The following is a 24986-nucleotide window of genomic DNA, read 5'->3' as shown; positions in this document are numbered from 1 at the left end:
TTTGAGGCATTTCCAGGTGCCACATGGCACAATAGTAATGTCACATTCGACTTTGAAGCTCGTGCCAAACAAAAGTTCAATGTTTAAACTCCTTCACTCTTTTGACCATTTGACTGTTGTGCCGCATCTTACTGTTTTGTTTTAGCGTCTTGTGCATGAACGCCGTGTTTTTAAAACGTACCAAATTAAAAAAGGTTCAACTTAAAACTTGTCTCGAGACCCAGTCTTTTGTAATAATTAGCGCTGTGGCTCTGCAGTTGTAAAATATTGGATGGAAATGCTTTCTCTGTGAATGCTTTCTAAGTCCTGTTGTCATTTAGGATATTATTTATACCAAAAAAAAGTGTTTTAGTAAAAGTTTTTTAAGTCGACTGTTAGTTATAAAGGTGCTAGGGGTGTCACTGTATGATTTGCATGCTAATTTTATATTTCTTTACTACCTTTTAAAAAATATTTTACTGCACTCTTGGCTTCATAAAAAAAAAAAAAAAAAAAAAAAAAGATTTTGGAATTTAGTATTTTTTCATTACATTACATTGAAATATGTAATACATAAACTTTGTATAAAGATAATTCTCAACTGTTATATAACAGAATTCATTGATTTACCATTTCACTTTATATGTGGGTAAAATGGCCATATGGGAAGTCCCATTCAATACAATGTCTCTATACATTGTATCTAATTTGCATATTAATGTGTTCTTGGGGCAACATGTAATAAAATAAGATGTGTAATAATAGGAGTAATAATTGGCAACATTTTCGTATAATAATATCTAATATTTCATAGGAATATTGATATATCATTTCTTTACCTATTCACTTGTTGTGTCTCCCAAAATGCCTGATAAACATGTAAGTCCTGTAAGTCTTCTACAGTGGACATGTAATCAATGCCCTGTTTTGTAACAGAAAGTCATATTTTGATTAGAAACCCCATAACATTTTCCTGAGATGTTGCTTAATGAAAAACAATTAGAAAATTAGTCATTTAAATGATAATTACAAAATATTATAATTTTCCATACATTTGGTATCACTAAAAAAAATTGTGACATGATGTCAGAGAAATTCACTAAAATATAATGTCCAATACAGAGGACAAAAGTCTATTCCTGGAGGAAATGTTTTCAAACTCTTATAGAAGACTATATAGAAGAAGAAAAAAAAAAAAGAAAAAAAGAAAAAAAAAATTCTCGCAAGGTGCTTATTTTTTAAGTCCAGCGGTGGCGCACCGCATGTCTGTAGATGAGTGTGGCATTCGGGGGTGGAGGGGAAGCTTCACAAATACTAACAATTTGACGACGGCGATGATGATCATACAGAAAATATCACGTGTGGAAAAACTGGATGTTTGTTTAAATGATCGCAATTTTTAGCCTCCAACTGGAAGGGAGGGGAGAGTAAAAACTTCCATGAGAAGCAGGCAGCAGTCTCTTATTTTCTGGACCAAGCAAGAGAGACGGATCATGGAGGGACCCCCTCATGTTGACAAGTACAGAGTCATCTTTAAGTATTCCAGACTCCACAAGAGACACTTTATGCAGACATATACAGTTATTCCATGAAGTGTGGTGCGTCCAACAGGAAATGTCGAATGATTGTCACTGTAAAGTTTTATTTTCTTCGTTAACCGTGACACAACGCTTTCGAACATTCATTGATTGTAAATCGTTTTGCGTGCTCGGTTGTTTAACAGTGTTGATAGTGCATGGAATGCTTTAATGTCTCACAGTAACAGTGAACTTTGATTTCTCCTCTCTTTCAGCTGGTGAAAGCTGGGCAAGAATCTCTACCTCACCGGGAGAGCAACTGCTGTAGCGTTTCCTACTAATCATCATCATCATCCTCAGCAGCAGCAGCATCATCAGCATCATCATCATCATCGTCAGTGCGAGCGGCACGCATCTCACTTGCTCCACATCCTCGGGGCCACGAGAGCGCCAGGGCGCAAAGATGAACATCCAAGTCCTGCCTGAGCACAAACTGTCCTCGGTGGCCCCGTTGAAACAGTTTAACGTGGAGAAAAAGGAAGTGGAGCTGATCCTGGTGAAGGAGCAGAACGGGGTCCAGTACACGAACTCCTCTGTCGTGGCCTCTCCGAGCTCCCACGGCTGCACCCCCGGCTCTGGTGAGGATGTGGAAAGGGAGACATGGGGCAAGAAACTGGACTTTCTACTCTCTGTCATAGGCTTTGCTGTGGACCTGGCCAATGTCTGGAGGTTCCCCTACCTGTGTTACAAAAATGGAGGAGGTAAGATTTATTTATTTTGAGGGTCACCCTTTACTTTGCTTTTACATACTGGCTAATTATTATGCGTTATACGTAAAAAAAAATCAGCTTACAAACTCTTAGCTATTGCCTTTGAAATTCATTTGAATTGCATATTTGTATAACAGACACACTGTGTGTCAAACTGTTTCTAAAACACATCCTGTGTTTCAGAAAAAGATTTGAGTTAAATAAATGTATTGCTGTTCTGATGAGTAAGAGGATCTTAAAATAAATGAAAAATGCTATTAAAATGCTAGTCAAATCTGTCCATTTGTTAACTGTTGTCTTAACATGTTTTTTAAAAGATTCAAGTTTTTACATTTTCAGAATAAGTATGAATTACCCTATAATTCATGGAGAATATCTTTTATATATTTTTATTGTATTTAACAAAGCAATAGCCTACATATACTTTTAAACTATAAGGTATGTTAGGTTGGTATATCAACATAATATAATTTAATGACACATCAATAACTGTTACATATGCAGTCGCCGAGATATCGTCCTAGAATGCTTGTAACAGCATCTCTGAATTTTTAAGGTGAGGTTAACTACAGCTGCCAGGTTTTACTGTAAATGTAACCTTTATTGAGTTTTTTTAGTGTTTGTTGTTTAGACATTAAAAAAACTTGCTTGGCACAAGAGGTACTTGAAATTTTTTTTATGTCATGATCATTATGACTCAAATCATTCAAGATTATGAACCAGTTGTTTCTCTGAACATCCTGCCAGCACTTTGTGCTGGAACTAGATGTCAGTGTCAGCAAACTCATTAACTACTAGTGGGCTATTGTTTAACAGTTTTGTTATCTTTTATAATTTATGAGTAACTAAATATATTTTCTCACTCTTTAGGCATGTAGGTAAGTTTTGAGACTTTTGCAAAAGTGCATTCATTTAAATGCATCATGACAATCACTGGCCTTATAGTAAAATAATCAAAATATTTCCTTGTGCGTGATAAACGAAGCACCAATTATAATATTAAAACTAGAATATTGAAACCGGCTTCAGCAAAGACAAATAGAGCAGGGTAGATTGCTAACATCTCGGATTTTGAAAACATCATGGGTCAGGGTTCAGACAGTTTCATGGGAAGGTAACATGTGACATTGTAATTCACCTCTAATGTAATGGCTACACCATGACTCATTTTTCCCATCTGAATATATTATAATGCAAACTACGCAAAGTCAGAGTTAACGACTGATTATATCAAACTGGCTCTAAATCCATTGTAGATTGACCATTCACTACATTAGCAGCTACAATGACAAATGTCTATTGTTCATTTGTCATTTATTCTTTGGCCATCTGTAGAATTCTGTCAGTGATCAAATGTAAAATTCAATAATGTGTCCCCCAGGTGCCTTTTTGATCCCATACATTCTGTTCCTGTTTATTGCTGGGATGCCTCTGTTTTACATGGAACTTGCCCTGGGCCAGTATAACAGAGAGGGAGCAGCCACTGTTTGGAAGATCTGCCCTGTATTTAAAGGTACATTGAAAATTTGTAAACAAAAGATGTTGAGATGAAATGTACCATGGTCTCAAAACACTGAGTTGCAACACACATAGCTAGTTCACTACCCAATGAACGGCAAAACAAATGTTCTAAAATAGCTTTTTGGATGTTTCATTTTCACACTGACCTGGCGAACACAAATCACTGATCCAACAAAAACCAACAACTGTGTTTGTTGGGGCAGTGAACTAGGTTATGCAGTGGCTCTGATGTGACTTTGAAGTCATTGCAAACACTTTCAACTTAATGTATTAAAGCAAACAGATAAACCAAAACTTTTGCCCATATACTAACAAAATATTTGTGACTTTCCTCCTCAGGCGTGGGCTACACTGTGATCGTCATTGCATTGTATGTGGGCTTTTACTACAACGTCATCATAGCCTGGTCTCTGTATTACTTATTTGCTTCATTGACGACTGAGCTGCCCTGGCTCAATTGTAATAACTCGTGGAACAGCCCCAACTGCACAGTTCCAAATCTCATCAATGGCACCTTCTTGGGTAATGGAACCTCCTATGCCAAGTACAAGAACACACCGGCTGCAGAGTTCTACGAGTGAGTCCAAAAATCTTTTGCTCTGTAGCTTTGCAGTTGTAATTGAGTTGTGTATTATTGCACAAGCGTATTTACAGTAACATGAAAGCAAACAAAGTTTTAGGTGTGAAGCAATGTCAGTTAAAAGAATTCAGGTGATAGGCTCACTATTTAAACGACAGCAGTTAGCTTGAGATTTGTTCAAAAGTACAAGTACCATGCTTATTAAACAAACTCTTTTATTTTATTTTGTCAGGTGTTCCAAACACATTTAAACAAGTACATGAAACATATCCACTAACAAAATCAGTTATGAGTGATATACCTGTTTCACTAGTCAGGTGTTTCCTTATGTTTCACAATATCTGTGATGTTTTCTGACATCATTCCAATTTGTCATGTTGTACCAGTTGCTTGCCGCTTCCTATGGAGTCTTGCTGATAAAGCTTGTAATGGAGCTATAACTCACCTATCTCTGTTCGGGATTTATTTTCTATCCATTCTTTCATTCCGTTAAGCATGTAATGTTTTGCAGGGCTGACACAAGCATGGCACATATGCACAGTATTGGCTGCGTAGCCAATCTATTGGCTAATAAATATGGATGATATCTTTTAGATCGGACAGGAAAAGATGAAAAACACATTTCAAACCTGTGCTGTGCCTGTGTCTCTGTCTCTGTCAGGCTGTGTTGAAGGGTTTTGGGCTGTAATTAATTATTACTGCTAGTCAGGGCCTGATTTACCTCAAATTGTGGCATACATAGGCAAAATACATTTTGGGTCACTGTATTAAAAGTTGATATTGTGGCTTTATATTTAGTCAAACACTTGCATGTGTTATTATATTATAAACATTTTACCAAAATCAAGCTTAAATGTTTCAAAGTCTCAAAGAGTTTCAAAGTTTCTGACCAGCAAATGTTTTGTCCATCATTAGAACTGCCGCACCTGAGGCAGTAAGAGCATCGCATTACGTTTTCATCAACTTACAACTTAATAATTTATAAAATATATTATATATATACATATACATATATATATATATATAGTGTTTCTTGAGTAAAGAAAACTATGTACTTATTCAAAGAATCAGTTCTTTATTTACCCTTGCATTGCAAACAAGCAGAGACGGTTCAAACTGCGTGCAGCACTGCATTCACGATAGTGGCGGGGTGGAGTTATGTGGTTTCACTGACAGTTTGAGAATTCAAGGGGATACGAGGTTTAGTCTGAAGCTCTTTTTAATAGTTTCACTAAATTAAATATTTTCAAAATCCACAGACAGATGTAAAATGTGACATTACCAATAGTAATGATTTAGGCAAAAAAAAAAGAAAAAAAAAGATGGAGATAGAAGGTTTCTGCCCGATATTTAAAATGATCTAGAATAGATGTTGTCTTATAGAGTTTTAGCATTAGAGTGAAATAATTATAAAAAAAAATTATATCTCCACATAGCCATGTGCCTAGAATGCATAAATCTGGCCCTTCTACTACGTAGTTGAATGAGGAGTCAGCTATGAAAGAGACTAAACCGGTGAGGTTTACTATTAGAAGACAGGTTGATTTCCAGCCATTCTAGCAGCTATCATAATTTTGTGGCTAGATGAGAATTATTATCCTTGCTGAAGGAAAATTTTCAAGTAGTTGTTTGTGAAGCTACAAAACTTTTCCTCAGACATGAGATGCATATGTATCAGAGGGCAGCCATTTGGATAAGTTTGTTGCTTTAGTGAACACGGAGGAATGCAAAGAAAAATGTTTTCAGTCTGCATTTATTCAGTAATATTGCCACATTTCAGAATTATTTCAACTTAGAAAGCCTCTGAGGTAAAAAATCTGGAAAATGAGCATTCATGAGATCTTTCATCTTTAGATGGAAAGTTCAACTACAAATGCAAATTGTCATAATTTACTCACTCTCATTACAAACCTGTATGACTTTGTTTCTTATAACATAAGAGATTTTAATAGATTATAGAATGGACGTCAATGTTCACCAAAGCTGTTTGGTTACCAAAGATCTTAATAATATCTTCTTTTGTCATTCCGCAGAGGAAAGAAAGTCATATAGATTTAAATCGACATGAGGGTGAGTAAATGATGACTGAATTTTCATTTTGGGGTAAACAATTCCTTTAAATCATCCAGGTATATTAAACCCTGCTGCTGCTCATGAGTAGAACACAGGCACGATGATTGTCTGATCGGATGTGAAAACTATTGCCTAAAAGTGCTCAAAATTAGGTCAGTATCACTGAAACTTTTATGCAGCTCTTGAAACTCTGAAATTCCTGTCTACAATCTATGACGTGTAAAGGGCTATAACACTCTTGATGTAGACTGAAAGAAAGGCAGGCACTTGCACTTCAAAGAAAAGCAGTCCTTTTCCGTGTCTAAGGGAAAATTTGGCTCGTCGTGTTGGGGAAACCAGAAGAATGCATGGAACAATGAAGAACCCACATCACTCGCACAAAATCATAGACATGTCATCAGATTCTAGTGAGGGTCACTGTGTGTTCATTCCTTCAATTTATTGCTTAAATATGATGCATATTTGTATATTCAGAAATTCTTAAAGAGTCTAACATCACTGGTAGACTGTTTCTGATGCACATTAAGTGTGAAAATTAGGTTACACTTTATTTTATGATGTAATTATACATTTAAATACTAAGTACTGTAGGGTTAGGGTTAGGGTGTGGTTTAGGTTAGTTGCATGTAATTTATAGTAATTACTATAGTAACTACATGTAATGTGTGTGACAGACACTAAAATAAATTGTTACCAATTATCTTTCAAAGTATAATACACAGAAATATAGATGTTTCAGCTCCAAATACAGACAAAAACTATAGCTAAAGCAAACATTTATTCATTTTAAATGATTATATATTAATATATAATATTATATATTGTAATTCTTCCAACCCTCAACTTGTTTCTTCCTTGTTTCTTCTACTTATTTTCCTGTCTTTCCTGGTGATCTGCCACTTCTTGTACTTACTGCTTGTCTTGTTCTCAGTCTGTTTAGCTGTTTTCTCACTTTCTCGCTCTCCTGTGCTCTTACCCTCTTTTGGACTGGTTTCCCACCCAGCAGTGCTTTGAAGTGTCATTTCCCCAGCTGTCTTGTGTATGTGAGGGGATGTGGAAAGCTGTCATTTCCTCCACTCTTCCCCCTCATGCCGCTCCATTATAATAGTTTTCGGCCACCAGTAATCCTGCCATCATGGTACAGCACACAGGGCACTAGAGAATATTCATTACCGTCACACATACAGCAGACTCACATGCTCAGCAGGTGTCCCATACACTAAATATTAGATTAAGCAGTGTTTTGCTCAGAATAGCTACAAACCAATCACAGAAAAAGCTGTTGAACCAGTAGCTATAAATCTGGACACCCCAGATAAAACCCAGTCAAATTCATTGGTCTTACACAAACCCTCATGCTACACATCTTTCTAAAACAACCGACAACCAGACAAAAGCAAAATATGACAAGCTCAACAAAGCGAATTTCATCATCTTGTGCGCCACCCACATATCCTTTCACTATGCTGTCTCTGCCGATCTTGACATGTTCGAGTCAATCACTGTTTGTTGAGAGTAATGAACCGTTACTGCTCCATTGTATTGTTTTACACGGCGGGTGTCCTAAATCTAATTATTACGTCATTACTGAAATCCTGTCTTATCACACACACAGTGTCAGATTTAACACCTGACTGAGGTCATGAAGACAGAAATAGTGGATTTTGAGGAAAACATATAATCATTTGGAAAGGCAAGACAGAGATTTGTAAAATACTTATTCTGCCTTTAAATAAGAATCAGTAAAAATAAATAAAATAATAAGCAAGCTCATAATAATGAACTTTTGGAATATAGGTTCATTATAATGTGCTTGTTTGATTTTTTTATTTTTTTATTTTAAACAAATGCCATGGGGTTGAGTTTCAGTAAATACTCGTATACATGTGATTTGAAGGTTATTGTCTCAAAAATGCTATTTATTTGCAATGCTTGATTTAATTAATTACAAAAATAAAAATAAATCAAAAAAAAATATAAACTGCCCTGAACTCGTGTCAGCCCGAGGGGTCCATAACCACAATGAATGTGCAGTTTCACAAGCACATCTTAGGACATTCTGTTGCCTGTTATGAAAACAAATATAATTTGCTCGAGTTAAGCAAGCTGTGATGAGACCCCACATGCCATCAGAAATCTCATCTGTGGCCATTTTCTGGCTTAGAGTACATGTTGAAGGATATGTTGAAATCATAGGTGTTTGGATGTAGCTTGGCAAGGACAGGACATCAGATGAATGAAGAGCTCTAGAGGGAACGCTTGCCAAGATACTCAACAATCTAATGTAATTATTCAATTAGGGGAGGTACACATCTGTCCTGCGTCTGACCAAACCGCTGTCACACAAACTGATTTGAAGCTGCAGATCTGCTGCCACAAAATAAAAAAAAGTGGTCTGTCATTGAAGTGTGGAAGATTATTCAGGACGGTTTTTCTGTTTGTGTGTGCCTTGGACTAAATTATGACAGTTGATTTTTGTCATAGTATAACACAATGATTTGTCATTGTCATTTGCTATAAATAACAAATCATGGGATCCTTTAAAAGGCAGCTTAAAAGTTCATACGAAAGTCCAGGGTCAAAGAATGAACAAAAGGTGACCATGATGATTTAGCCTTATTACAGTTTTTTTTTTTTTGCTTGTGCTTAATGAAAAGTTATTTATATACACTGATGTCACATGCAATGTTTGTTATATACTTAAACTTTTTAGTGTGACTGTGAAATTATAGTATATTCCAGGTTAATAATTGCATTTAATAATTGACTTTCACAGTAGGACTTCTCTTGTATCTAACTGGACTCTTGGAACATCATACTGTATTTCTACAGTGCATATGTACTCTGAAGGTATCCAGCAAGCAGTGTGGCATGAATAGATTATGCTGTGTAGTTTCTGGATTCTTGTTGGTTTTATCTGTGCTGCTGAACTTATTTTTGTTTCACTTTTAGCAGTTTGTGTTGTTAGTTTATCTTGTAATGTTCAGAATTGATTTTATTATTATTATTTGTTGAGTGTCACATTGTTGTGTTTTGTATGTCGAGTATTGATGTCTGTGCATCATTAGGTGATTTGAAAAAGAAATCTTGTGTTGCAACTTGCAAGATGATGTCACACCTTTCAAAGATAAATATCAGCAGCTGCTTTACTATTTTGAAATATCCATTTACAAACGAGCCTTGAGGGTTTGTCTGGCTTTCCTTTTCCTCATTAACTCGTCATCTTCGTCATCTGTGTTTCTGTAGACATCACACTTATGTTTATCCCCTTATTTCCAATGCATGACCAAATTAAACTTAAAGTTTAAAGTGTTGCTCTTAAAGACAACTTTGCCACTTGACAACTGTTCTAAGGCTAGTTTTAAAGGTAAAATAGAGATGGATCAAGTCTGCTTCCATTCTCATCATGGCTACTAAAGTTGGAAATCATAAAGAAAGTGTATTCAAACAGAGCAGAATATATTTTTCCTTGACAAGATACCTCTTTCAGAAGGAAATAGCTACAGAAATGTTCTGGCAGTGCTATAGGGGTTTGTTTATAATATAAGAACAATGGCCTGTACTGTTTCTCCTCTTTGAACCTCACTGGGAGGCGCAGCACAGGAATCATTCAGATCACATCCTACAGAGACTCTTTTTATAGGGTGTATCCAGATATTCTTTCTGGAAACCAGCAACAATATTCATTTTTAATATTATTTTTTATTTATGCAGCCATAAAAATGTTAGAAAAATAGGTCATCCCTCTAGGATAGGTAGAACCTGAGGGAAAAAGGGGTGTATGGGTAATTTACGATCTGGGAAAACTTTTGAAACGTTTGACGCAACACAGTGTGTGACAGACTGAAAATGCGTGTGTTTGAACTAGTCTAGTTATATTAATTGTAATGGTTGTATGTCTGAGTGTTATTGTTGTGTGGACGTTTAGTTTGTAGTTTTACCTGGTTTCTTGTCTCCTCTTGTTATTCCCTGATTGTTCTTACCTGTGTCTTGTTACCAATTAGCCCTTGTGTATATACTGTAAGCCTTTGCGTTTACAGTGTTCTTTGTCAGGTCTCACAGGTGTATTGTTTGATGAGCTTAATTCTGTTTATCTATTCCTTCTATATTATATAATTTCAGACACTGCATTTGGATCCAGTGCTACAGATATCATTGTTGCTCTAGTGAGAGCCAATTTTTTTTATATAATATAATTGAAAATCTCCTAATTTGGCTAAATCATGTTTTTCATCAAATCTATAAAAACTTATGTGAAGATTAGGTTGATGTTAGTATAAAATAAACATCAGGACAGAGAGGACTGTCTTGAGGAAACTTAAGCATAACATAAAGCACATAAAAGGGTGTAGGAATGTGCTATAAAAACAAGATAGTTCCCTAGACAGAGTTGACGTGGACTAAATTCTTTGTAGTTGTATATTCTTTATAGGTTATTCAGTTATCAGGACAAGGTTTTATCATACATTGACTTGGGAGAACATACCTTTCTATTTGATACATTCAACAGGGATACTTAAAAAAAACCTTTTCCAAGTATCATAAGTATCAAGTGACAAGCTACTCCTACATCCTCCCAGAATTTCAGTGGTTTGTAACTGAGTGAGGCCCCCCACATCCCTGTGTGGAGGGCGTTACTTACACAATTGGACCTGTACAGTATATTTTCTAAACCAATTTTTGTGTGAAGATTAATATTTTTACGCTATTCTCTTGGAGCATGACTTGAAATAGAGCACGTTCAAATAATGGATGTTTTATTTGTTGGAGATACATTGATAAGATTTATCCATAATTTGATGAGGAAAACAATCAAAAGGATTCAAAGGGATTGTGAATTGTGGACACTTCCTTTACTACTGGAGAGCCTATGAACAAGGCACACAACACTACATTTCTCTAGAAAGAATGTTATATTATTCCAAAATATTTTTTTATTTAAAATGTTAAAAAAAAAATTATGCCATATACAGTAAAAATGCATGTATTGCAAAATATAAAATTAGGACAGTACTTTTCCATTTTCCATACCATTTCTTATCCTCCAGACGGGGAGTGCTGCACATTCATGAGAGTAAAGGCATCAATGACCTGGGTCCTCCTCGCTGGGAGCTTTGCCTCTGCCTTATTGTGGTCGTCTTTATCCTCTACTTCAGCCTGTGGAAGGGAGTCAAATCCTCTGGAAAGGTATAAAAAAGAGATTATAGCTTGATTTTGTCTGTTCCTGTCAGTCATGTGTCTAATACTTTTCTCTCTCTATTTAATAATAACATTTTCAATTTATATATCACTGTTCATTGTAAAGTGATCTTAAATCAATGGGCAAAAATGGACAGAGCTTTATTTGTGTGTGTTTAGGTGGTGTATATTACAGCTACTATGCCCTACATAGTGTTGTTGGTGTTGCTGATTCGAGGCATAACTCTCCCTGGTGCAATGAATGGAATTAGGGCATATCTCCACATTGACCTAAAGAAGCTCAACAACCCTCAAGTAAGTTTATACCAATAGGGCTCAACTTATTTGATGAACTAATTCCAGATATATATCATGGACCTCAAAAAAATTGTCACAACGACATACTTCTCTTAGATGGATTGTCACTCATTTTTGTTTGCTGCAGGTATGGATTGATGCAGCTACTCAGATTTTCTATTCTTTAGGAGCTGGGTTTGGAGTCCTTATTGCCTTCGCTAGCTACAATAAATTCGACAATAACTGCTACAGGTATGACAAGTCTTTAATTCAAGTGGTAAGTTCTCTAAAAATAACTTCTCTTCAGAATTACAGAATTTTCCAATTCTTTCTTAGTGGTTGCTAAAAACAGGTTCCAATGTAAGCAAAATATTCTTACATAAAGGCTTATGTTGATTTATTGCTTGATCTGTTAGCCCATGTCCATTCCACTCTGCAGCCCAACAATGGTAGCCCACTGAGACTGTGAAGCTCTGGCTTTGCTTGCTTATGGGTTGAAGTTCTCATGGAAACGTCTCGGTTACTAATATAACCCTCGTTCCCTGAAGGAGGGAACGGGAGATGTAACGTCGACGTGACGACGTAATTGGGATCACTTCAAGGAGCCCTATCATCTTCGAGTGTCTACAGAACGAGCCAATGACTGTTGGCGTGCGTGAATTGTGTCACGCGCCCCGCCCCGCAGTGCTGGTATAAACAGGAAGCGGGCGCACGAACACATTGTTTTCTGCTGAGGAGCCGAGATAGTGACGGCCGTACAGCGATGGTCAGCAACGGTGGCGACGGGACGTTGCGTCTCCCGTTCCCTCCTATGGGAACGAGGGTTACATTAATAACCGAGACGTTCCCTTTCAGTCACTCACGTTCAACGTAACGTCGACGTGACGACGTAATTATGATCCCTTGGAAAATGCCACAGTTGCTGCCACATCCAGCACCCTACGCAAGACTCTCAGACCCCCAACTAACTGGGGCGGAAGGCCTGCGTAGAGGGAGTTCAAACTGTTGTTCCGTTATACCCCACACAGTGGAACTCTTGGATAACACTGGGAAAGCGTGCCTTTCCAGGGGAGAGGGACGCTGCCCGAAGGGAGGTACCATGTGGAGAAAACACATGGACTGGCCGGTTAGGGGCAGTGCAACATATGGAATGTCACTGGGGTGGCTCCAGCCTGGGAAGGGGGAGGCTACACCGGACAGTGACGGCAGAGCGGACTCTGCCAAGGGAAAGACACGGGCTCACCGCAGGGAGCTGATCGTGGAAGAATACGCATATGGGATCGCCGCAGGGATCACCACATATGGAACCCAGCCTAGCACAAGTTACACAAGCATACGAGCACTAGGCCTGGTGTCGGACGCTCCGCAACGTCTGACTGCCGAAGGGGTGCGGAGGAACTCTACAGGGTTCGCCTGAGTGGGGAACTCGACTGGAGCAAAAAGCGCATGTATCCGTTCCATGTGGAAGGGAGTGGCGCAGCAAGCCGACACTAGAGGGGGAACTTCGGTGTTACCGGCTGGTTGACGTGAGGGGGCTCTAGAGGAAGTGATGGTGTCAACTACCGCTTGGGGTAGGTCACCTAGAACCTCCACGTCCCGGCCAGGGACCAGACATGGAGTTTCCAGAGGTCTGGACGCGGGTGCCATAGGGTGCCCCGTCTCTGAGAGAGCAGGTCCTCTTTCAGAGGAATGGGCCAGGGAGGGGCTGTCGCGAGGAGCACTAGTTCCGGGAACCAGGTCCGGGTGGGCCAATACGGCGCAACAAGCAAGACCTGCTCCTCGTCCTCCCTGACTTTGCGAACAGATCTATCTGTGCGGTCCCGAAGCGCCTCCAAATCAGCTGGACCACCTGGGGGTGGAGTCGCCATTCTCCTGGTAGCACCTGCTGCCGTGAGAGCTCGTTGAGCAGGCCCGGAATGTAAACGGCATGAAGCGACCTCAGATGCTTCTGACTCCAGAGGAGGAGATGGCAGGCGAGTTGTGACATGTGACGGGAGCATAGACCACCCTGGCGGTTGACCAGCACATGCTTGCCTAGTTGCAGCATTTTGAAGCGGCCCAGCGCAAGATGTACTGCTAACAACTCGAGGCAGTTGATGTGCCAATGCAGTTGAGGCCCCGTCCACAGACCTGAAGCTGCATGCCCGTTGTATGTGGCCCCCCAGCCAGTGGTGGAGGCATCCGTGGTGACCACAGAATGCCTGGACACTTGTTCTAGGGGAACACCTGCCCGCAGGAATGAAGGGTCCGACCACAAGCTGAGAGTTTGCCGACAGTACGGGGTCACTTGGACCTGGCACGAGCAGCTCTGCCACACCTATCTCGGGACTCGATTGTGGAGACAGTGTTGGAGCGGCCTCATATGAAGCAATCTGAGCGGCGTTACCGCGGCTGCAGATGCCATATGCCCCAGGAGCCTCTGAAACAGTTTCAGTGGTGCCGCTGTCCTGCGTCTGAGCGAGCTCACGCATTTCAACACTGACTGGACACAGTCCTCGGTGAGGCTCACTGTCATGTTGATTGAGTCCAACTCCATACCGAGAAAAGAGATCCTCTGCCCTGGGGTGAGTTTGCTCTTTTCCCAGTTGACCCGAAGCCCTTGGTGGCTGAGGTGACTGAGCACCATGTCCCTGTGTTCGCACAACTGCTCTCTCGACTGGGCCAGGATAAGCCAGTCGTCGAGGTAGTTGAGAATGCGAACCCCACGCTCACACATGAGAGCAATGGCCGCCTCCGCGACTTTCGTGAAGACACGGGGCAACAGGGCCAGCCTGAAGGTTAAGACTTTGTACTGATATGCCCGTCCCTCGAACACAAAGCGAAGGAACGGTCTGTGTCGAGGGAGAATCGAGACATGGAAGTATGCGTCCTTTAGGTCGATCGCTGCAAACCAATCTTGGGGACGGATGCATTTGAAAATGCGTTTCTGCGTAAGCATCTTGAACGGCAGCCTGTGAAGGGACCGGTTCAGGACACGCAGGTCCAAGATTGGTCGTAACCCACTGCCTTTTCTTGGGTACAATGAAGTACGGGCTGTAGAAGCCGGTCTTCATATCGGCTGGAGGGACCGGCTCTGCCCTGAAGTGCCCTGAGCACAGCGTGCCCTGCACCTGCGCTTGCCTCCTGGTTTGGCAGCGGCCTGGACGGGCAGGGTCGACTTCCTGCGGCTTGCTCCACACTGAGCCTTAGGTGGTTGCTGATGCTGGGGCTTAGCTGGAGTGGTGGATGCCACTGGAGGTCGACCTCGGCGACGAGCAGACGAAGGCTCTGCAGCCGGCGGATGGGTGGTGGCAGCAGCGGTCCGCCGGGGCAGGATGTGTCGGATTGCCTCCGTCTGCTTCAGGGCGGCCGAGAACTGCTGGACAAAATTTATCGGTGTCCCTCATATCAGCCAGGTTGAGCCAAAGGTGGCACTCCTGGACCACCAAGGTGGACATCACCTGACTGATGGAACGTGTGGTTTCTTTCGTCGCCCAGAGGGCGAGGTCAGTTGCCGCACGGAGCTCCCGGAGGAGCTCTGAGTCAGCACCACCCTCGTGCATGTCCATGAGCGCCTGGGCCTGGTGGACCTGCAAGAGCGCCATGGCATGTAGGGCGGAAGCAGCCTCTCCACAGGCTTTGTAAGCCTTCGCTGTGAGACTGGACGAAAACTTACAAGCTTTGGACGGGAGGCGTGGATTCCCCCGCCAAGAGGAAGTGGACGCTGCCCACTCTAGATCGGCCTCGGGCAACGCGGCCATAGTCATATTCCCGCAGTGGGAACATGAACTATTCACAAAAGCTGACTCAGCATGCTGAATGCCCAAACATGAGAGACAACTATTGTGGCCGTCTGCTGGCACCAGGGAAAAGATGTTTCACCACTCAATCGGTTGTGCACTGAATTCAATTACATCAAAAGACTAATTCATTTTTAAGTTTTTATTGCAGCGGTGGAAATTACAATTACAAGAGGTGATAATTGTCTGGGTAAGGATGAAAGAATGGTGTTGTAAATAAGTTTGTCAATTAATAATCAATTTGTCAGGAACTGTTAAAGTTTAAATTGGTAAACAGTTTAATTAGTCACAAAAGGCTTGTGGATGAGGTGATTTCCTTTCATGAATGAAGTGTTTTGAAAGTGTGAAGAGGCTAAACAGATTAATTGATTTATTCATTTAAAAGTCACTTTGGTTAGCTTGTGTTAAATCATGATGTCTAGTCAATGCATACATCTGAAGAATGTTAATGACTTACAGTAAGCAGTATTGATTTCACATCCCAATATGTTGATGTATAAAGCTGAACTCAGATCCAACAGGTTTTTGCTCTCCAGGGTTAGGTTACAGATGTTTTACTAAGACCCAAAATCTACAGTTATTTCAAAATAGGACATAATGTTGCAAGCAGATGTGCTGCTCAGATTTATGTGCTTCTTCACAGACTACACTAAATGATTCCACCCTAGTTCACACACTTTGAAATGTTTAAAATCAGACATGATTTGTTATAATACTCCTTCTTAGACCTTTTGTTTGATTATGAATTGGGCTATTGTAATGTCTAGTCATTGCAACTGGCAAACATTGTGGGAACATGGAAACAAGGTTTCAAAATACAATGGCAAACCTGAAACTTCATAGTTTGTGCTTTGCACAGGAACCATCTAAATGAGTCTTGATAGAGATTTCAGCGGATCCACAATGGGGTTTAACCACAGCTTTGTGATCGGCTCACTGTGGGTTTTAAGTGTTTATGTCATAGATCCTTCTCAGCAGTTTTGAGACTTAAGGTGTAATGTAAACTTTCATTTTGTGCTTTGTTGCAGGGATGCTCTTCTGACCAGCACAATAAACTGCATAACCAGTTTCTTCTCAGGGTTTGCCATCTTCTCAGTCCTGGGGTATATGGCTGAACAGCATGGTGTCAACATAAAGGATGTGGCCACTGAGGGTCTGTTACTCCCACATCTTCACTGTCCTGTCTTTTTTATGCATTGCTCAACCTTTTCATGTTTCTCAGTTTTACACTGTGTACTTCTCTTTCTTCTTTTGGGGTTAACCAGAGTGTGATCCTACACAAACTTTTTTGGGGGGAGTAGTGCAGTGTCCTTCTGCTGATCTGTGTTTTCAATTGTTTATATCTGTGTGCAGGAGCTGGACTGGTGTTTATTATCTATCCAGAAGCGATTTCAACTCTACCTGGGTCTACATTCTTCGCAATAGTCTTTTTCATTATGCTTCTGACTCTTGGAATTGACAGCTCTGTAAGTATAAATGAATCTTGTTATTGTCTAGGTTCAGATGATTTTGTATTTGTATGGTAAAGAGCATGCTTAGAGTTATTTTTGTGAAACACACCTTTTTACTTGCCAGCGCCATCTCACATGAAATTGAATAGAAAAAAATAAAAATAATACAAATACATTAATAAGTAATACTATAACTAAAAAGGTGTTGCTTTAAAATATATTGCCTATCTTTAAGAGTACAATATTTTCATTTTATTTTATGTAATGTACTGTTTAGATGGGTGGCATGGAAGCAGTAATCACTGGGCTCTCAGATGACTTCAAAATCCTCAAGAGGAATAGAAAGATATTTACGTTTGCTACAGCATTTGGGACATTCCTAGTAGCCCTTCTGTGTGTCACAAATGTAAGTCTGTTGGGTCTGTGTCATTTAATTTTGAGTCTAACAATTGCTTTAATCAATTGCCAAGTGTTTAGACTGTATCACAATATGAAAATACACTCGTTGATATTTGATTTATCAAATTTGCTAAATTGTACATTTGGATTGTAAATATTGTGCTGTTTTTACTGCATAATATTTATTCATTGTCTTTAGATTCAGTGATGTCATCCATGTGATTGCATCAATTGAAGCCACACTGTGGATGATTTCACCATGCATTGGCTTATAGTCAAAATAAGAAATTAGCATAGTGTTTTTGTGAATACATTTTAATATGATTATTTACATCATGAGCAGGCAAACATTTTATATGATTACATCATGAGCAGGTAAAATCCACAATATAAAATTACATGCAAACAATATGATAATGAATTAATCAATAAAAGTCCTTTATTCAGCAGCATTTGTCTTGTATCTCGGTCATGACAGGGAGGGATCTATGTATTGACCTTGTTGGACAAGTATGCTGCAGGGACATCCATTCTATTTGGGGTGCTGATTGAGGCCATTGGAGTATCTTGGTTCTATGGTGAGCAGATACATACATACATAAATGTTTATAGACCATCTTCCACTACTAACCCAAACTAATTCACATTTACATGGACGTTGCATAAACCATATAATGATGATCCTTCCATGTAATCTGTAATCTGTATGTTCATTCATGTTTTCCCAAATTGATAACATAATTTCTTACATCTAGTAAAATTATTGTGGTTTGCAGTCTGTTTCACAGCACACTGGTGTTGTGTGCTATAGCCTTCCTGTATCTGTTTCTCAGTCTTACTCCCAGGGATTCCTCAGCATCATACATTTTAGATTTTGGCAGTTTAGCTAGATGGCTGGTTTAGGATTCTGGGGGCATCTTTCTACAGACAACCATACAAAAGTAGCTGTATATGTAGACAAATATATCCACTATAATGTTTATTTGCAGTAATTCACAACCACAAAAGTTTATTATTTGCATGTATTTTAAAGCCTTGCCGGTTAAACGTTTTATTCGCACACTGTTCTGACGTGCTTTTCTGAGTGCATACACCCGAAGCGCACACTAAAAGCCTGACAACCAGCGCGAGTACTAAACTAAGTTATCTTTTGCATCTTATTGCGCTTAAACTGTCAAATACACGGAAGGTTTACATAAACAGTTTCACGAGTTCACATGTTAATGAAATCTGATGTAATATTATAATGCGTATTTGGCTTGCTGTCCGGGGGGAGGGCTCCGAGCTCGGAATTCGGCCCGACCCCAGAGTACTCCCCCCTATGAATGTATAGATCATAGGTATCTATGAGCAGACCCATCTGAATATGAGGTGATGGGGTGGTGGCGGGATGCTGAGAAATTTGTCATGAGACAGGAGGTGAGGGAAGGCTTTATTTATACTGGCTTCTTCTTGTGCTGATTGGATGATTACCTGAACATGCTCCTCCCGAACTTTGTTACATAAAACTTCATGAAGTGAAGTTTACATAAACCGTGATAAAATCGTGAATAGTGATTTTCCTGAAAATGATATTTTTGCCATATCTCCCACCCCTAGTCTGCCCTCAGATGAGTGTAGTTTTTGCATCTTCCAGCAGGATTGAGAAACACAAGCATTTATCTCATCAATGTGTGTATTTATACAGTATATTATTATTATTCCAAAGCATATGTAGTTCTAGTTGCGGCAGACAACCCATGTAAGGAATGGGAGGACATTTATTATAGTCCTACTATGTTTGAATTTTTTTAATTGTTTGTTTACTTTCAGATGCATTATCTGTAATATTATTTTGACAATAACTCATGAAAGATCCTTGGCTACTTCAGAAATATAAGGATCAGTAACTCCCCCCAGAGCAAACATGTACAAATAGTTCAGAGCCTCAGGATTAAAAAATGTCAAGATTATCGGCACTGCCTTCCGTGACATTGCTTCCTGACATCGAACGCTTCTCATATCTCCTTTAAATTACGTTACATAACTTTTGGACACAGTTCGTCTAAGATTACAGTACAGAGAGTTCAGATCATCATTGATATTGTAAGAAGAGAAGCCACAATTCAGAGAAAGTTCTCAGATTCCTTTATCTTAAAATGATGTCCAGATGCTGCTAATTTCTTTGTGTGTTTGCCTCTTAGGCGTGGACAGATTTAGTGAGGACATTGAACGCATGATGGGCTTCAAACCAGGGATCTACTGGAGGCTCTGCTGGAAGTTTGTCAGTCCAGCATTCTTATTGGTGAGTGAAAAAGAACAAACATAAGACCTGATGTGAGTTTTATGGATATAATGTCCTATCTCTGCCCTCTGTTAGATTACACTCTAAACCAGTTTTGTCAGATAACCTAAAACTGTACTTTATGTGGTATCATCAATTATGTGGTTTTACACAAGTAAAGTGAATAATACTACATAAACTTGGCATTTCTTAGGTGCATGTCTGTAATATTTCATATACAATCTATACAAATATATACAATCAAATAGTTTCAACCAAAAAATAACTTGATTTATTTTTCTTATGCTGAAAAATTGGATTCTTTTGTACAGAATAGTGAATTACTTTTTAATGTTTCTGTACTTTCTAACTTCTATTTTCTGTGCAGTTTGTGGTGATCGCCAGTATTGTTACCTCCGGCGACCTGAAGTATGATGAATATACTTTCCCTTACTGGTCCAATATTGTGGGTTGGTCCATAGCCTTGTCCTCCATGCTGTTTGTACCTATCTACGCCATCTACAAATTGCTTAGTATGCCAGGCACATTAAAAGAGGTAAGCAAACACATACACTCATGTTTACTTAGCTATCTAAATGGGGACATAAACTTCTATTGTTTTTGCATACAGCAAGTTATAGAACCCACATCCTAATCATAACAGAAAACTGTATACATTTTTACAATTTTAAAAGTTACGTAAACATACACATACAGTACACAAACACACTCATCAAATCAGATTACAGTAGGTTTTACATTAGTACACCCCTTTAATTTCACTCACTTGTAAGAACGGTGGATACACGAACTTCCAGCAGATTCCTTGTCTGATTCCCATCATGTGTTCAATGTCCTCAATAAATCTGTTCTTGACTTACATCTGCTTCATGACTTTGTGTGGTCCTAGAACTGAGATATTTTCATCTGTAAATGCGTCACTTCCCAAAGCCACAAACATGCTACTGGCATCTGGCTCAGTGCTTTCACACTCATATTTTCCACAAGCGGCTTTCTACCTTAAATGGTTTCAGAGATCATCTAACACATGAAGAATAAAATGCCACATTTCCATACGTTTCGAAGCAGATAATTGAGTTTTTGTTTAGATGTGTGGTTCATTATTGCTGTGTGTTTATGCCTGCTAGTTCACTTTGTGCTTTGAATGTCTTCCATTGCAGAGGATAGCGTACTGCATTACTCCAGAACATGAACATCACATGGTGGCTGAGGGTAATGTCAGACAGTTCAAGGTAAGACCTGGGCACAATGCTAAAGTTACCATTTACAATGAACAGTTTACCAATATTTAACAAAGAGAGCCTAGCCCTTTTGCAAAACAAACATCCTTAATTTTTTTCTATTGTCCTTTTTGTCTTGTTTTTCCAGCTCAGACATTGGTTATCCATCTGATGAAGGGGTCAGGTGGAAGTTCCCTCTCAAATGCTACTTTAATGCTGGAGAAGAAATGGTGTGTGTGAGAGAGAAAGGTTTCTGCAAAGGTCTCTTACTGAATGAAAAGTGTCGCCTAAGAAAAGGACAGAATGAAGCCATTGCTTTGTGCGTTTCCCATCCAGTACAGTTACTGTCCAGTCTGCTCCATTTGTGTTCAGTGGTTGACTTGGCTTTTTTATATTGTTGGGCAAAATAAATGTTGTGCCTGTACTAATTTATTTAATTTTTTTAAATCATACCCTTATGTATTATTCCGAACACCTCTCAAAAGACCTCAAAAAGTTAATTTGTGCGTTTCAAAACATTTTAAGATGTTTTTCTTTTTATAAATCATTTTTTGGTTCTAGAATTGCATTTCTGTGATGGTTATAGGTCAATGTTGGTGAAAATGTAAAACACACTGAAGCTATATTATCCTCTATGGCTGGGCAGTTGAATGTGTGTTTATATGGAATAAGTGGGTGTGACAGGTTAACTTACACCCCAGATTTAAGGTTTACTGTTGGTGACACACTGAGAAAAGGAAACCTCCTTGATTTTCCAGGAAATCTTTCACGCCGTATAACAGGCTTGGATCATTCTGAGTCATTGCTACAGTACAGTATATGTTAGCATGCAGCTGTGAGTTTCTCACATTTTACCTTGTTTCCCAAGAATGGTTTGATTTTGCAACATCTGGCTTACATCAAGGGTCCAACTAGAATTATCTCAAGCACATCTTTTCCCTTTTCGACACACCTCACAAAGCAGACATACACCACTGTGTCAGTGCCTTATCTAGCCATAAACTTCCTGTCATTAAGCCTCTCATCCTCATGAAGAGAGTGCCGGGACTTTCTTTATTACTAAAACATCTCATTGAGAAAGAGTCTCAATTAACTCCATGTCAAGGGAAATTTATAATTATAGTTTTCAAAGTAAACTGAGATCCAATGATATGCCTCAAGTAGAGCTCTTCTTTTGTTATATTTATATATAAAGGAAAAGGGATTTTTAGTTTTTTGGATCAATATTTTAAGCTTTAATTATGGCCTTGGATTAGAGCAACAATTATCATTAGGACCAATTAGCTAACTTATTGTATGTCAAGAACTTTTTTGAAACATATAACAAAAAACACATAGAACATTATATTTTGAGCTTAAGGACTTGTTGAAGTCCAGCTGACCATGTAAAGCTTACTAGTGTTTGGATACGCTTGGCAGTGGTTTAGCTCATTTAGTTCGAATTGTGTTTGATTTGACAAAAGTTTAATTGAAAATCTATTAACACTGACAATTCTATTAATTGAGCTTTTGTGGTACAGTCCCATTATCAAGTGGTCCCTTTGAACATTTCAAGCCTTTTATGGGTTGTGTGTGTGTGTGTGTGTCCACGTGCGAGTATAGATAACGGATTAGGTTTCTTAGGTTTTCAATGTTTTAACATTTTTAAGTGCCAAAATGAACTCCCGTCATGTTTGTTTGTGTTTTATTTATTTGTGTAGGATAATTTTGCATACAAAAAAAAAAAAAAAGAGACAGAAAACATGATCTCTGGTAGGAAACAAGCAACATATGTGGATTATGAAATATAAAGAGATAAAAATATATTCTTTTGTCATATATCTAATATTGTATGTATCAAATTCTTTATAAAATGTGAATGTAAAACATTTTAAGCAAAGTGTCTACTGTTATATCATGCTGTGTGATGTTGGTAAAGATATAAATATTCAGAAATGTATTATTCCGTGTAACCGGGGGTGACATAGCCACATGAATGTAAACGGAGCAGCTCTGGCATTTCTGAGTGATGCTTACAAAATAATGTGTACAACTACAAACTTGTCCTATTGATTGTGAGTGACAAATATATATGAAGAAGTCAAAATATGCACATTATAACAATAAAGTCCTTTCCAGTACACAAATAAAGTAAAAATAAGTGTTTTGTCTTCTTAATGGAGCATTTCCTGTTGTTGTTTTGTTTTTACCACACACACTTGACAGTGCTCATCTTTTTGTGGCCCTTGGTTATATTGATGAGAGACTACAACAGTGTTATGTCCCGCTGAGCGCAGGCTTACAGCACTGTTTTCTGTCTCTCAATAGCATTCTGCTTTTTGTGTGTGTTCTGTTTACCCGTCTTTTGCCGGATGTAAGCCGAACCTCAGCTAGACAGAGGCCGAGCGTGTGCCACACAATGCCCCTGAGCCTGCAATGTAATTCATAACCTGGAAGATTTTACTCTTCAATGAAGGTTAGTGCCAGATGGATTGACTGATCCATTGTGGTACTCATAATATCCACTGAACAGTGTAATGCAGTCAGTTAAACTGTTTTGAACAATTCGTTTTTGCAATACACACGTATTTTTATGAACTAATAAAAACTACAGAGCTTTGATCATATTACTAAGAATTTAAATATAATCTTACTAAGACATATAATAATAATTAATAATTCGTTACATTTATATAGCGCTTTTTCTGAGACCTCAAAGCGCTTTACATATGGAAGGGGGGAATCTCCTCAACCACCACCAATGTGCAGCATCCACTTGGATGATGCGACGGCAGCCATATTGCGCCAGAACGCCCACCACACACCAGCTTACTGGTGGAGAGGAGACAGTGATGAAGCCAATCAATGTATGGGGATGATTAGGAGGCCATGATGCACAGAGGCCAAGGGGCAGATTTGGCCAGGATGCCGGGGTTACACCCCTACTCTTTTTCGAAGGACATCCTGGGATTTTTAATGACCACAGAGAGTCATATGTCATATGACTCAAATATTATGCATTTTATGTAAGTAATCTGCTGAAGATCTCATTGATTTACATTACAAGCTATCAGAATGTCATCTTCATTTTTCGCCATAAAAATATCAGCAGCTGCGCCAAATTGCATATTTTTGCTCCATTTGGGCCTCGAAATAAAACGTAGATGTTTTTTCCTCGAGTATGAGCTTCATATTATCCTATATCATAGGAGCCATAAAAGCTGATGTATGATGCTCAACAACAACAACAACAAAAAAACATATTTGCAAACTTTAAAAAAAAGAAGAAGAAAAAATAAATGTCTTTTATATTTTGTCTAAAGGTTCAATTAACAGTTCCATTTTTTTCCACGGTTCCCCATCATTTAAAAGAAGAAGATTTTTCTGACTGTGACTGACTTAGGCTTTACAGGGTTAACTACATTCTGGAGTACATATTTAAAAAAAAGAAAAGAAAAGAAAAAAGGAATCCCCACACACTGTATCTGAATCTTGAGATCAGAAATAAACATGCAGACAGTCATTTCAGTATTTTAAATGACAACAAAAAAAAGATAAGGAAATTTTATTTCATCTAGTTTCTATTTTCACCATGACATTTGGGATACACTGTGCAAAATGTATGTTAGGGAGGTTTAGGAAGCAGAGTTTCTCGAATGACTGAAGGGTCCTGATTCTTTCTCTCTTTTCTCACACAGTATGTAATCTTACAGGACAAATGAAACAATGTCCCCTTGACCTTATATTGAGAAAATACAAGGTTTTAATGATTTGTTTATAAAGAAAAAAAGTGGGAACGACACCAATTAGTCTGAAAGACAAACAGACATGAGCAGGAGACAGCAGGAATTAAGTGCCTGAAAGGAGATTAGAGGCTTTATTCTGCTTCAGTTTGTCTAATCTTGGGACAGAAAATAACGAATGAAGGAGAGAAAATGACAAGCTTCTGCAACTGAGAG

At 38.9% G+C, this 24986-nt stretch overlaps 1 protein-coding gene across 3 annotated transcripts; it reads left to right on the top strand.

The window, feature by feature from the left end:
- Nucleotides 1–1249: 1249 nt before the first annotated feature.
- Nucleotides 1250–23190, top strand: slc6a2 (solute carrier family 6 member 2). 3 transcript variants are annotated; one of them, XM_084403539.1, is made up of 15 exons: nt 1250–1498; nt 1772–2257; nt 3648–3779; nt 4127–4364; nt 11489–11627; nt 11799–11933; nt 12064–12167; nt 16723–16847; nt 17048–17160; nt 17423–17551; nt 18023–18122; nt 19728–19828; nt 20196–20363; nt 20989–21060; nt 21197–23190. In XM_084403539.1, the coding sequence occupies exons 2-15, from the start codon at nt 1960–1962 to the stop codon at nt 21218–21220; spliced, it is 1878 nt and encodes a 625-aa protein (XP_084259665.1). In that variant the 5' UTR covers nt 1250–1498; nt 1772–1959; the 3' UTR covers nt 21221–23190. The 3 variants fall into 3 exon arrangements, with proteins under 3 accessions (XP_084259665.1, XP_084259666.1, XP_084259667.1); XM_084403540.1 differs by having other exon boundaries at nt 1250–1577; XM_084403541.1 differs by lacking the exon at nt 1250–1498 and adding an exon at nt 1509–1612.
- The last annotated feature ends 1796 nt before the right edge of the window (nt 23191–24986 follow it).

This window comes from Rutilus rutilus (genome assembly GCF_951802725.1).
Source record: "Rutilus rutilus genome assembly, chromosome: 3".
NCBI classification, from domain to species: domain Eukaryota; kingdom Metazoa; phylum Chordata; class Actinopteri; order Cypriniformes; family Leuciscidae; genus Rutilus; species Rutilus rutilus.
This window is presented reverse-complemented; position numbering and strand designations above follow the sequence as displayed.